Source organism: Triticum aestivum, chromosome 3B (genome assembly GCF_018294505.1).
Source record: "Triticum aestivum cultivar Chinese Spring chromosome 3B, IWGSC CS RefSeq v2.1, whole genome shotgun sequence".
NCBI lineage: Eukaryota > Viridiplantae > Streptophyta > Magnoliopsida > Poales > Poaceae > Triticum > Triticum aestivum.
Genome location: NC_057801.1, coordinates 676708110 through 676723049, shown reverse-complemented (window position 1 = coordinate 676723049; position 14940 = coordinate 676708110). Strand labels below are relative to the sequence as shown.

At 46.1% G+C, this 14940-nt stretch overlaps 1 protein-coding gene across 1 annotated transcript; it reads right to left on the bottom strand.

Moving 5' to 3' along the window:
- Positions 1-503: 503 nt before the first annotated feature.
- On the bottom strand, positions 504-1124 carry LOC123067681 (putative CCR4-associated factor 1 homolog 3). Its single transcript, XM_044490377.1, has one exon. It carries the CDS (start codon positions 1122-1124, stop codon positions 504-506), a length of 621 nt encoding a protein of 206 aa, XP_044346312.1.
- Between the last annotated feature and the right edge of the window lie 13816 nt (positions 1125-14940).

Below are 14940 nucleotides of genomic sequence, written 5' to 3'. Positions count from 1 at the left end.
TGGCTTGGCTCAAGGGGGATGACGGAGCGTGCCAATACTCCTGCAACGGGATCTACCTCGGCTCAGTCGCGACATGTGTTGGCTCCTGTTCGCCGAGGGCTTCGATGTTCAAGCTTGTGCTTGGTGCATTCGAGTCTTGTTAGTGGCTCCTTTGGTATCTTGTATCTTTGCTGTTTATGGTTTTTTCTTCCTTTTTTTGGGCTTGATGTGCTGCTCGCCCCAGCATTGCAATGTGTCAATGGTGGTTTGCTTTGGGATACAAAGCAGGGAAAACCCTTTTTTGTTTAAGTTTTGAATACTACTAAAAGGAAAATCAAATGTTTTTTTTCATGAGAAAAACAAACACTTGACCTATATATAAGACTAGTACTAACAATCTTCTGAACTACTACCATTAAATGATCACATATGCAAGTAGAGGCGGCGGGCGGCATGAGTCCGTTGCACATTCGAATTCTTGACCAACGACGTTGCTCGCGTGATTCTGATTGACCGTCGAAGAACTAATGTTGCAGGCCCTGAAGTAGGCCTCGAAACCTCTCCACGTTGCCGCCAAACTGCCCGTCCTTCAAAATCCTGAAGGCCAGAAGCACGCGCACGCCGGCGGCGCCTGCAAAACGAGGGCTCCCCCACGGCGGATGGATGCGTAGGTTAGCGGCGATGCGGTCCAGCCCCACCGGCATGCCCGGGCAGCCGGCCGCCATCGTCGCAACGTCATAGACCTGTTGGCCGAGGTAATACTGCATGGCGCCGATGAACCCGACCACGTCGTGCGGCAGCAGGGCGCCGCCCGTGACGATATTCAGGAGGTACGTCACGTGGTAGGCGCCGGCGTAGGTGATCCACGACAGCGCGCCGAGCATGTAGGCATCGACACTGTGGTTACAGAGCGTGTCGAGGTCGAGGCCGCGCTCGGCGAGGTAGTCGAGGGCCTTGTCATCGTGCGCGTCGGCGAGGCGGCAGACGTCGCGGAGGTTGAACTCCCAGGCGACCTGCTGGCCTTGGTGGTCGCAGACGGCGATGCCGACTTGGAGCGGCTTGAGGCCGTCGACGTTGGCCTTCATGAGCGCGTAGCGCTGGTCCTGGCCGGCGGTGTGGACGAGTCCAGGCCTCGTTGCATTCATCTTGTTTCGTACATGCAAATCTTAGAAAGGTAATAGGGGGACACAGGTGATGACCAGCTTCTTCAAGGAGATATATCTTGGGCCGGGGCTACACAAAATTTACGCTTGGTTTACTCCAATATCTCAATTCTCAAAGACCAAGGTACACACCCAATTTTTTTTTGGTTAAATACATCCCACTTGCTTCAAAAGAAGGCTCGGCAACGCTCTTATCAGTTATCACAAATGATTGATCAAGGCTGGAAATCGGCCCATTTATATGCCCTGAGCATGCAGCTTATTTGGACATCACATCCTAGCTCATGCAGATTTGGATGACCAGTCATGCAGGATGCAACATGGAGACGATGGGCACCAATTCATACAACACATACTGCACCTGTCAACTCTCAGTACGTGGTTGGTTGGCACGCGTATGTTGGTATGATGATAGCAAATGCTTGTAGGTTCCCTATTTTTGTTTATTATTCTATTCTAAGGACCGACGGTCATTTTTTTTGTTTTTTTAAGGTGAAGTATCAGTCATTGTTTCTCCTTTGGAGACCGTGGCGCGTGTAAATTTTCGGACATTGTATGCGAGAATTTATAATTCTTGCCGAGGGATCACCGGCGATGTGCATCTAAAGGAAAGGGTACACGCAAGGGTCCTATGAAAAAGGAAAACAGTTCGCATATTATAGAGAGAATTCCTTATTTGACCCTTTCTTAAAATCTGCTTCTTTTTTTGGCCCTAGTAAAAAAATCTTTCCTTTTTGACACCTAAACTTCATTTTGTTCCTTCAATGACATTTCTGACAGTTTTGGCCACTAATACCATCAGAGGCAACCTGAAAAGTCTTTTTTTACCCCTGCTTTAGCTCAGTGAAAAAAAACCGAAAACGCCATTACTCCCGACCCCGAGTTGATGTTGCTGCTGGAGATGGCGGGGCGAATCCTCGCACTTGGTGTTGGTTTTAGATCGCTGGAATGCGTACGTGCAAAGCTAGGCTCAAACAAGCACATAGACAGCTTCATTGATTCTTGAATGCGCTTGATTGATTTCCTAGTAGTAGCACAAGCACTTCCACGTACACATGAAAGCCTGGACTAGCTTCAACTGGATCGATTGTCTCGGGCTCGGCCTGCCTCAGTACGGGCGAGCGCCTGGTCTCCGGCAGCGTGCGTGGCTGGCTGCCGTCGTTCCCAGCTACCGGGTCGTGTGTGTGGTGTCCGGCTGCTCGTGTTTCTACTGCTTTTGTACGCACAGATAAAATAAAGTTAGTGAACTGATTGCCTTTTTATTTTATTTTATATAAGAAAAATATATTTAAGTGCCATTCAAAATAAATAAAATTTGAAGTACATATATATATGCAAAACATCAGTGAACATCTTTATAAGTCAGTGAACTGATTGCCTTTTTTACTTAGATATTCAGGACAGTCACATAGTGCACTAGGGGCAAAATGGTCTATTTACATCACACTTAACACCATGAGTGCCAAAAATAGACGGAAATGTCATCGAGGGAACAAAATAAAGTTTGAGTGTCAAAATGGGGAAAAAATTTATTTTGGACCAAAAAGGGAAGGGGATTTTAAGAAAGGGCCAAATAAGGAATTCTCTCCATATTATATTTAACCTTAATTTTTGTACTGTTTGTTGGATTTACTACTGTGAAGTTTAGGTCCAGAGATACTACTTTTGTGTAATTTCTACAACTCTTAACTAGGTATTGATGTTTGGCACCCCGAGTAACTCGATCCTAGCTCCGCCACTAGGTACACACTATAGCTCGTGATGTTTAACTTTTTTATTTCAAAGGAGCTGAATATCTATATTAATCAAACACCAATATTATAAGAAAATTCTTAAAAGAATGTTTTTCATCCTCTCCATCCCCCACATACCGATGACACATCGATGTTGTCGTCTTGTAGTTTTTTGCTATTGTTGGAAAAGAAAATTGGAATCCACGCAGCTAGTCAAGAAGTCTCCCCGGAAATGCCCATGACGACCCGAATTCGATCTTGAAGGATCCATAGCCCAGAGAACAAAGAGGACACTAGGTTGCATTATTAAAGAAATTTATGAAGTCACATAAGATCTTGTCTAATCCATAAATTTAGTATTGTAAATTATAAATGTAACCAAAAGTACTTAACCGAACTTTTTGTCATTGGTATATATGGTAGGAAAGTTAGTAACCAATTACACTTTATTTGATAAATACCGAGAAGATGATTGGAGGAGCGCTTGGGTAGTGATCTTATTTTTGAGCCTAAGTTAAGTGTTAACTCGACCATTTTATCATTGATATATATGGTAGGAAAGTTACTAACGAATTACAGTTTATTTGATAAATACCGAAAATAAACTGTATGCCTTGGGTTAGTAATTGAAAAAGAAAAGAAAATCCAAAACAAATCTTGAACTTGTAAACTAAAGCTAAATTGAACCCCTTTCAATCCCTGAAATCAACACATCAAATTCTCTGATCTCGGTCTATTTTGAATCTTAAGAGTGTTGTCAAACAGGGTCGTTGACATGCGGGTCAAACCCGGGATTTTTGGCTGCGTGGAGCCTCTATGGGCCGGCCCATTGACGGATATTGTACCACCAGTTCGTGCCAGTTAAAAATGTAACAAAAAATAGCTGCCCTGAGAGGATTCGAATGCGTACTCTTCGGCTACACACGCCGGATGTTAGCCAGTACAGCGAATGAGAGCTTGTGTCTCGTTAAGTCGTTATTAGGCAGCGTGGTGTATTAAAATGAGCCAACAGCAGCGCCAGATCCTGAGAACAAACACGGAAAAATCTATTTAGAAATACTGAATATTTTTTAGAACATGAATATTTTACAAAGTTGAGAACAAAAAAAATTAAGCTCAAACATTTTACAAAAATCTTGAACAGTTTTTGGAAACATAATTTTCTTTTTTAGAACATAGGAGGTACTGTAGCCATGTAGCAAACATTTTTTAGTACACAAACATTTTTCAAACTTCAAACATTTTTCGAAAAATGGGAGGTATTGTAGCGAGCAATTTTGTAAAACACGGACTTTTTTTGAATTTATGAGCATTTCTTTAAAACTCATTTTTATCAAATTTTAACATTTTTTAAAGTCTCAAACAATTTTTAAGAGAAGAACATTTTTTGAAAAATAGGAAAAAAAATAAATTTTGAACAAATTTTGGAAAGAGGAAAAAAATAAAGTTTAAACATTTTTTAAAACGTGAATAAAATTTTGTAGTCCCGAACATTTTTCGAAGAAAGAAACATTGCAAAAAAAGGGAAAAAAAGAAAACCGAAGAAAATCGAGAAAGAAAAGAAACAACCTATAACTGAAAAAGCCCGAAGAAAACCGGTAAAGAAATTATAAAACAGAAGAAATAACAAAAGGAAACCAAAAAAATAAACGAACAAGCAGCGATAAGAACGAACAGAGGAACACACAACTTAGTCAACGATCCAAGTGTTTGACTTGCCACGTCAAGGAATACCAGCTAAACACTCTCAAAGTTCAAAATAGACCGGATTGGAGAGTTCGGTGTGCTGATTCCAGGGACTGGGAGTTCAAGGTTCTGTTTAGTTTTGCAGACTAAGGCATAGCCTAGTGATGGAAAGGGGCTGATGCCTTCCCACCCACCCAGGTTCAAGGCATGGTACTTGCAATTTGGGTTTATTACACCAATTATATTGTAGGGGGTTCCCTTACAGTCTTTCTATAAAAAAAGGTTTTGTTTAGTTTTTGTCAACAAGTTCAAGGTTTTCTTTTGAATTATTGTAATCAAAAAATGGGCCAGAGGAGCGCTTGGTTAGTAATTGGTTACTAACTGTATGTCGGCGATGGCGGCTAGGGGAGGAGTGCTTGGTGTGCCTCGGGCCAGGTCAAGGGTTGTGCCCCCGAATCCATGGCCAATCCATCGGATCTGATGGCGGCCAGGACCTACTGACTACTAGCATCCGGATCAGACCTTGAGATGTCCGCTACGGACTGCACCGTTAAAGGCCGGTCATGTTCTAATCCACACATAAGTGAGAGAAAGAAAGCCATGTTTCGACCGCAGCCTCCGACCGCGCTGCACCGTCACCTGTTTCCGCACGTGGGCGATTTGCCACGTATAGCGCGATCAGAATTTTCTTAGTATTTTTTTGCCAGTGTCAATTAATCGGTGCGGTGACTTTTGCCACGTTTTGTAAAGTGGTGATTAATCGAGTATGACACTAGACTAAGTTACTATTTCCATAGTGTAAAGTAGTAACATGTCATAGATGACTTCATTTATTAGTTTGTAGAATTATCTTTTTCCAGAAAATGTTATGTTACAGTAACATATTATGTTACTCTAAACACTTCTCTCCTCTTAACTCAATGGCACATAAGAAAAAATAAATTAAAGTGCAGTATGTAAAAGTTACTACCTAAGTCACTTCCACTATGACTAGTCTAAGCGGACATGACAAACAGGAAGCAGCACAATGGCGCCGCTTCGTTTCAGGATTGAATGGCCTTGCTCTCGGTTTAAAATTACTCTCCCGTTTCATTTCTTTTGACAGCTCTCCTCCCGTCTGTTCACTGGTGTCGTACATGATTTTTTTGGCCATTGTTTCTGTTTTAACTTGGTGGTTAATTAGTTGGACGACTCATAACGTGTTGCGTTAACATTGCCGGGGCAAGAAGAGAATGCCTATTTGTTTTCCTCTTCGACTGGGCTTGATTTTCTTGTCATTTTTCTTCTATTTTCGATCTGCTAGGACTTTGCATTTGTGGGTTGTGTTTTTTTAGTAGAGGTTGTCCACAAAAATAGGAATATGCTAGAAACATGTTTCTTTTTTTTTGCGAGTTAGCTGCTACAAAATCCATGGAGGCATTTTTGTACACTTGCATCTACAATGTCCAATGAACTCATGTGGCCGGGTTTTGTGTATCTCGTTACGAAATCAAATGATGTCGCCGACGCACATGAAGGCCCGCTGCAAGCGCGGGCATGTTGAGCATAAGTACCGGAGCCCCAAAAGATGCATGCCATGACGTCGGGATTATTTGGCTTGATACGTCTAACAATACCAGCGAGTATGAAATGCCAGTACAACACAAAACCAGTGTGTCAGTTTATCTACAGAACCGCTTTGAATCTCGTCGGTTCCACTTATGTTACACGATTATTACATTCTGATAGCTGAAACACAAGCTAGTAGCATAAGAAAACCAACTGTTTCTGGTACTATGAGGTGAAAACGCACGCATGCTCTGAACACACAACAGAGTTCATGAACAATTAAAAAAAATACATGATGAGCCTTTTATAAATACATGGTGATCATTTTATAAATACGTGATGAACATTTTTTTTAAACACGGAGAACATTTTTGAAAATACACAAAGTCGCACCATAGAGGAAAAAATCAATAATCAAATTAGCATGTCGAGGATGGACAAATGGACATACAGCTGGGTCTGGGCAAGTTGTGTGTCGAGGATATGGACATGCAACTGAGTCGACTAAGTTTTGGGTTAAGGCTAGACATGCAACGGGGTCGGGATGAGTTACTTGTCGAGAGTGGACATGCAACTGGGTCGGGGCAGTTGCGTGTCGAGGGCCTTCGGTCTTCACCCATAATTGCATACATACTATGTGTGAAACCTCCACGTTAAGTTGAATCAAACCAATGTCCTCTATCACAGTATGCACCATCTATTAGTTTCACAAGGCTGTGAGGCAACGAACATTGCACATCCTCATTTCACTTGTAAAAGGTGTGCCCGCTTCATCCAACTTGATGAAAGCTGCTTTATATAGAGATTGATACCGGTTGGTGTTTGACAATCTTAAAACTGTATCGCATTAATGAAGTAGGTTTATGGACTTGGTTATGTTGGGTGGGGGCTCGACAAAATTTACGCTTGGTTTACTCCAGTATCTCACCTCACATGCACTAAGTTACACACTCAAATACAACTCACTTGCTTCATAATAAACCTGGGCAACACTTGTCTAATCATACATTGATGCAAATGATTGATCAAGGCTGGAGATTGGACCCATTTCTATGTCTTGAGCATGCAACTTATTTTGGTATCACACCGTAGCTCATGCAGAGTTGGATAGTCAGTCATGCAGGAGGCACCAGCAAAAAAAAAGTCATGCAGGAGGCAACATTAGGACGATAGGCACCAAACATCCGTGAACTTTCAGTACATGATTGGTGCATGTATGTATATATAGTGTATGATAGCTAATACCGGTAGGCTTGCCCTTCTGTAGTCTGTATTATCTCGCTCAATGGCAAGGTGAACTCACATGCAGTCCTCCTGCATGTTTCCGAAAAGAACTCGTCACTTATTTGCTTCTCCTTTGGTGGACGTGGCATCTCAATAATGACACGGTACGGGATATGCAATAGTTCCAGTTCAGACTGTTTCTTGGCTGTTCTTGCTAACCGATTATCGTTGGCTCTGACTTTGTTTAACTTGTGGTAGGTTCAAAAGTATTTCTCTCATAACATTTGAAGGTAGGTGTTCATACAATTAGGCGCCTCATTTCTTTTGCGAACGGAATTCATGGTGTATTCCTCTCAATAAAGAAAAGAAATCAAGATATATTTTTTACAAAATAAATAAATCCTGATTTGTTTTCTACAAAAAGAATTGCCGAGCAAGCACGCCACTTGGTCTTGTACAAAAAGAATTGCTGAGCTAGCACGCCACGTCGCTGCAACTTTAGGTGTTGGTTGCAAAATGCACCGAATGCAATATTAATCATTGACAAAAAAACACTAAACGCTGACTAAGACAGTCGTTAAAAATGGATGTGCCAACCCAAAAAAAAATGAAAGTGGTGGGGATTGGAGAGAGAGGGTGGGCGAGGGGAGTTGACGGGCGGGCCCTCCATCCTCTTTTAGTTGCAACATCCATTTTAACATCTCTTAGTCAACGATGTCTACCCTTTTGCCATGTTAATTAACCCTTCGCCACATAAAAAACATGACCAACATGCATTTAGTGTTTTTGTTCAATGATTAACGTTGCATTTGGTGCGTTTTGCGACCAGCACCTAAAAGTGGTGGTTTTTTTTTAGCTATTGACGATATAGTTTGTGGTGGTTTTATGGATTTGACTTATATGCATATTAACATGAACATGCAACTTTAATGGCGGCTATTGCAGTCTTCAAAGCCTTATATAGCGAGGGTGTTTGAAGGTATCGCTTTTCTTTGTTGTTGGTTCAATGCATTTTTCAATCTTCGGCGGACGGCGTACAATCAGAGGAAGAAGAGGACTGATATGCTTTTTAGTGTATTTTTATTTTTTACTGGTCGTTCTACGTCTAGTTGTCTATCCATTGTACTGACATTTGTTTTTGTCGATGTTAATAAGATCTAAGATGTGCTTTGTGTGTCTTTGTTAAAGAAAAACTTTAGTGACTATCCACACTCAATCCCTATAAAGCTATCCCCAAAAATCTGGAACATTGGGAGAATTGCTTCTAATTGACGCTCAAATCTTAAGCCGCAACAGCACATTTGGAAAAGCATTTCTCCCACTTCGTGCATTTGTATGAATATGTCTTTTCATAATTAACATATGATCCCTTGCATATGAACATACTTTATAAGTATAGTTCATATATAATTAAACATCACTTCCCGTTTCATAATTCGGGCTACATAATTGAACGTAACTCAAATAAAAGACGAACCTACTATAAACTTAAATAAACAGAATTAAACATCACCAAAGTCAATCTTGCCTAACATAAACATAAATCATAAAGGTAAAAATACTAAATCTAGGCTTCGTTGGGAGAGGACAAAATGGCGATGGCGTCTTCGACCGCCGGCCTTGCGATTGCTGCCTCCTACTCCTCTGCCTTTTCCGCGTTGATGTCCTCCTTCCGCTTGTCCCATGCCTCATTCTGGGCTCTAGCCGTACCTCGTAGGCAGCACGGTTGTCAAGGTATTAGAGCTTGACACGATACGAGGCCCGAGAGGCCTTGATTGCGTGGCACTCCTCGGCAACGCATTGCTCACGGGGGTCGATTTCCCCGAGCTTGGCGCAATGCGAGGCCTTGGAAGTCTTCATAGTGTGGTGCCCCTGGGCGACAGGTTGCTTACGAGCGGCGACTTCCATGTGTTACTGACTCGGCAAAGGCAAAGATGACGTGCTTCTCCTCCATGACCTTGTCATCCTCTGCTGATAGGAAGTGAGCTGGGGGTTGGACTCCAGATATCGTAGTTTCAGTTTTGTAGAACATGGTTGCACCTAAGCAAATAGTGCTAGGCAGTGGATGGGGACTCTCCAAAAATTCTTTAGAGGGCATTGGTTTACTCCACTATCTCAGTCTACAGACGCTGCCGTATACAAAGCTGAAATACATCTCACTTTCTACCTAAAGAAGGCTCAGCAGGCCAGGCCGGAAAAGCTGGTATATATAGGGCTATAGGCTAGCTAGGACTTGAACTTGAGAAAGCAGCCACGTACTATTTATATGACTTGATCATGCAAATTTTGACAGATCAGTCATGCAAGAGGCAACATGGTGCGATGGGCACCACCCCGTACAACGTATACTGTATGTTTTTTTCTTTCGAAAAAGAGGATGACCCGCGGCCTCTGCATCTGGGAGATGCATACAACCATTTTATTGATTATTCTTGAGGATCTTACAAAATATAACAACAATATGACTGAATTCGCCATCTTGGCAGCGTCTGGCGCTACTCCTATCCAAATGATGAAGGGTGCAAGCTGGGCCACATACCCATACCTCTCACCTAAGCCTAACATCTAAAGCCGGAGGCCCCGACCGAGCCATCTGCCAGATCCGGGGCTCAAACCGGTCTGACGCACTCACATGTGTCATCGCCGCCATCTTCCACTGGTCCATCTTCAAAGCAGATTGAGGTGACAACCTTGGAAGGTCCTCCGCCATCGACGCCACCACGACGCCAATCGACGACCTCCACCTACGCGAGCCTTGGCAGGTCCTCCGCCATTGACGCCACCACGACGCCAGCCGACGACCTCCACCTACGCGACTCCATCTCCAAGCAACGAACATAAATCCATGCTAGGAAAGGGCCGCACCACCGCTGTCGCCCACCACCCACAAGCGCCACCCAACCCCAAGGTTCCCAAAGCGGCGCCTTCAAGAAGGGAACGACGCCGTGAGCGCCGCCGCCGCCCAACAGAGTCAGGGCTTTCACCTGGGAAACCTAGGGGAATGTGAAGTGAGGAGATCAGTCCATACCGACACCTCCAAGGAAGCAAACGGCGCCCTCAGGCGTCACCATCAGCGTGGCCGGTCATGGTCGGCCAGGGATTTCGCCCGAACTAGATCTCCGCCACCAGCAACACCTCCTGTATAGAACCGACGATCAAGAGGAAGTGCGGCCCGACCAGGCTGGCCCGCACGCCGAACAGGGGAGGAAGGGACGCGCTAGATCGCGCACACCGACTGCCGCAGAAGCCGCCGCCGGCCGCCAGCGACCACCGGATCCCGCCGCCCGCGCGACCGGGACACCTGATCCACCACCCGCACGGCTGTTAGCCGGCCCTGCCTTGTCAATGGAGCCGTCGCTCCAGATCCAGGGTTCCCCACACATGAGCAGGGCATGCAACCGAGGCCCCGCCGCCACCATCCTTGGCACCCCGGGCTTGCCCGACGGCTGCCTCAGGCGGCGGCGAGGGAGGGAGGAGGGAAGGGGGTGAGGAGGAGGGGCAGCTAGGGTTGGGAGGAGGAGGCGACTTGGATTGGTGGGAGGAGTCGGCTAGGGCTGTTAGATATATACTGTATGTATGTACGCTTGAAGCTGCACAATGCACACATCTTCGTGGTGTGGTACTACATGATTTCTGTGCCAGAATCCTAATTCCTGCTACCTATAACATGAACACATTGGAACGCATGGGCTGGCCCACACTGAAATTCCCGTTTCACGAAAAATCATGTAGTACTACAATATAATCAGTAGGTAAGTGACTCGCTTTCTCGCCGGGTGTGGCGTTTACAGATTTGTTTATCTTTCTTGCTCAGATTTTGAGTTTCCGTGAAACTTAAAATCATATTTTGATTTTAATAATATGGCTGCATGCATTGATTGATGCAGAGGCTGGAGGTAAGCGTCCTTTTCAAAAAAAAAAGTGACTTGAGTCAGTTCAGTTCAATGACAAGTGGAAATCCCCGATCGCATTGTATGTCCACCAATAGTAATTTTACTTACACCACCCCAGGCTGACATGGGGTTATCCATCTATTCTGCAGTGAGCCCCAGCTTCTTCACCTTCTGCTCAGCCTCGACCCTAGCACAACTGCAAAAAAAAAAGGATGTGGGTCATTAGGAACTTGAGCCAGAGTTCAATCCACGAGGAACGTGAAACCCTATGGTGCAGCCCCATAGGTACAGCTGACAACCCAGCGGCCACCTCCCAACGTGTGTTGGCGTGCGGCATAGCAACGATGGCACAACGACACTCCACTCCTGCACATAGATCTCACAGCCTACCGGTGAGGCAGTCACCAGTGATGAGGCCCAAGGACTCCACCTTGGCCTTGGATACCAGTCAAAAGGTTGATACGGCAAAAGGTGCATGTATCCATTTTTTTCACACACAAGACCCAAATGAAATAGTCAAAACAAAACGAACACATAAAGAGGTGAATACACACTCTGTTAGGCCACAGAATACGCACAACAAACAAGACATACATGAACATGACAACCCATTCCAATATTGGGTTACGTATGTTTGCAAAGATCTTCTTACGTTAAGGGCAACTTTAATCGATTGGCAAAACTTAATTCCTAAAAAAGCTAACCCCAAAACTCAAAAGCCCTTAAAAACCTAGGTATTGGGAGGATAGCTTCTAATCGATGCTCAAAACTTCAAACCTATAAATACATTTTGAAAAATAATCCTCCTGCTTTGTCAATTCATATGAACATAACACTTCACAGTTAGTATATGAACATAGTTTAACACATCTACTTCATAATTAAACATTACTTCCAGCTACATAATTACGCATGGCTGAAACAAAATTAAAGCCTAGCATAGACTTAACTAAACATAATTAAACATTGCAAAAGCCAAATCTTCTTATCATGAATATTGTTGAAGTACATGTGGATTGCCGAACCTTCTTCAACAGTTTGGACTTTTGGGTGGAATTATTGGTACATGAACCACACAAACATCTTTCCCTAATAATAAAGCATAGATTGACTTTGTCGGGTTCATCATCACAATACTTTTCTTCTCATGTCATAATACGCTTTTACAATTTGTATGGACAAAATCGTAATATAAACGAGGTGGTACTAATCAAGGGTGGTACGTCGGTGACGAATTTAGGCCATAGAGCAATGCCCCATACAAACGTGCTTTTCTCTTATATACGGGCTAGATGAAACGTTCTCTTATGGGCCAACAGTCAACAAATATTGCTTGCTGTGGGGATCAAGCCCATAACCTCACGAGCCATGTGCTAAGGCAGCGACCAACTCGGTAGCACGTCGGTTTGACAATAGAAAGGATATTTGCTTTTTTTTGCATGGTAATACGTGTCTTATTCATATCATAAAGATTAAAATACAAATTACGTAAGGACCGACATGACAAAACTGAAAAGATAGCAGAACATTTCTGAGCTTGACACCAACACCCATCACCTGCCTCCGGCACCACGACAGCAGCCACCGAAGAAAAGAATGATGGATCACCTCCTCACCCGAGCTTGACGCGGCTCCATCGCTGATATGCAGCTTTGCGGACCTCCAAGGTGGCTCACCAAAAGTGAAACCCTTACCGTTGAATAGTCCCATCTTTCCCTCTTAGACTGATTCTCACCTGTTCAAATACGTTCTGAATTTGTCTGGAATATCAACCAGCTGCTTTGGGAATAAACAGACAGACAGAAAAAACGCATCAAACAGGACTAGCACATACATGTGCAAGCAAGGACGAACAAGCTGACAAGTTCAAACGAGGAGTTGTGGTCTACCGTAATGTTGTCTAGCTAGACGAGAAGACGCATGTAAACACGGAGCTAGCCAAAAGAGTCATATTGATCCCGATGACACGCAGCAGCCAAGCAGCGCCTTGACAAGATGTCATTTGATGATTAAAAACTACCAGGCGGACGGGACTCCCTTCTCCCTCCCGCGCCGCCCCCGCGCGGCTAGGGACAGTCTGGGTCGCCTGGGCCGGCGGCGGCACGGGTCTTCCTATCCGGCTGGGGCGCGCCGCGGCACGACGTCGAGCTGGCGCGCTGGTCGATGCTGGGTGGTGGTCGCGTGGCGGTGCGGATCTGGCGCGTGGGGGCTCCTGCGGCAAGGGCTGCGGGCGGCGCGGCCGGGCGCTCCTGGGCGGCGGCTGCTTACGGCGTGGTGCCTAGCGCAGCGGTGGCTTGGTGGCGGTGGTGGTGGTGCGGGCCGGCTGGATCTGGCGGTTTCCGGCGGGCGGCGCGGGTTAGGGCATCGGCCCGGCATGGCTGTTGCTCCGGCTGTGGACGGCGGCGGCGAGGCGGCAAGGCCATCTGGTGTGGCGGCTTCCATTCGTCCAACCGGCACCACGGCAGCTCGGCGGGTCGGCTACGGCGGCGGCTGGTTTTTTCGGCACCGGCTCGTTTGTAGGCGGCTCGGTTTGACCTTCGATCCATCTCATCGGCTCCCGGACGCTATCTTCGTCGAAGGATTGACCGTCCCCCAGCTGCGGTCCATCGCTCGTCTCGCGCCCAATGCGCAGGTCCGAGCTCATCTCGTGCACAGTGCCGCAGGACTAAGCTCGTCTCGCGCATGGTGCAGCAGGACTGACCTCGTCTCATGCAAGGTGTTGTGGGATCGAGATCGCCTCGCGCCCGGTGCTGCAGGACGGGTCGATGGAGGTCAGCTGGCCGGCCTATGGGGTCTCAGCACTGGGGGTCGGCCGGTGGTGCGAAAGATGGGATCTTTCCGCTCGTCACTTTGGTTGGGATAGCGGCAGGTCTCGGGTGAGGTGGTGTCAAGGTCTTGGATACCGGGGCGGCGACCCTGGTGGTGGTTGCACGGTCTCTCGGGCGGAGGCCATGGCTTGATGCTGCCCGGTGGCCATGGCCGTGTGGGCGGCATGGTTGCCGGGGTGTGGCGTCCGATGGCGGTGAGTTTTGGCCGGGGTGAAAACCTGTTCTATCTTCGGACGGACCGGCGGCGGCGAAGCTCGTTCCCTTCTTGAATGCGTCGTCGCGGCTCTCATTGCCCGTCGTGCGGCTCCGGGGGAAACTGTGATCCTCGGATTGGACGGTGGCGGCGCTCCGATGTCGTATCCTTCCTGAAGACGCCGCCTTGAAGCCCACGGTTCATCATATGCGGCTTCATCTCTCCGCAGTGGCAGTGCTAGGGGTGGTGTTGCCGCGCTCAGCGCCTATATATCTTGCCTTGGGTGTGTGCGTGTGTTGTGGTGGCGTATGTTTGTATTGGATTGCTGTGATCGTGCTTTATATATAAAGCGTGGCGAGAGCCTTTTTGGTAAAAACTACCAGGCTCCACATCGGCTTGCAGATGCACTCGACAGAATTAGATCGAGAGATGAGGAAATGAGAGAGAGAGAGGGGGAAACTGCATGCAGCCACAAAATTGACACAAATCCCGCTGGCGCTCGCCGGACAGCCGGCTCTCCCAGTGCGGCAAATCCCGCTGGCTCTGCAGCGTTGAAGCAACGGCTGCACATATCAGTGGAAGTAGTGGCCAAGCTTCATGGGGCCAACCTGGGTGGTGACCCCCCAGCTTAAAGAAAAAATTGCATATATACTTATGTATTTGACCATTTTTCCACTAAAAATCAGCATATTG

Bases quoted from the DNA above. Each gene is read 5' to 3' on its own strand.
- LOC123067681 (XM_044490377.1), bottom strand. From the start codon at position 1,124: ATGAATGCAACGAGGCCTGGACTCGTCCACACCGCCGGCCAGGACCAG.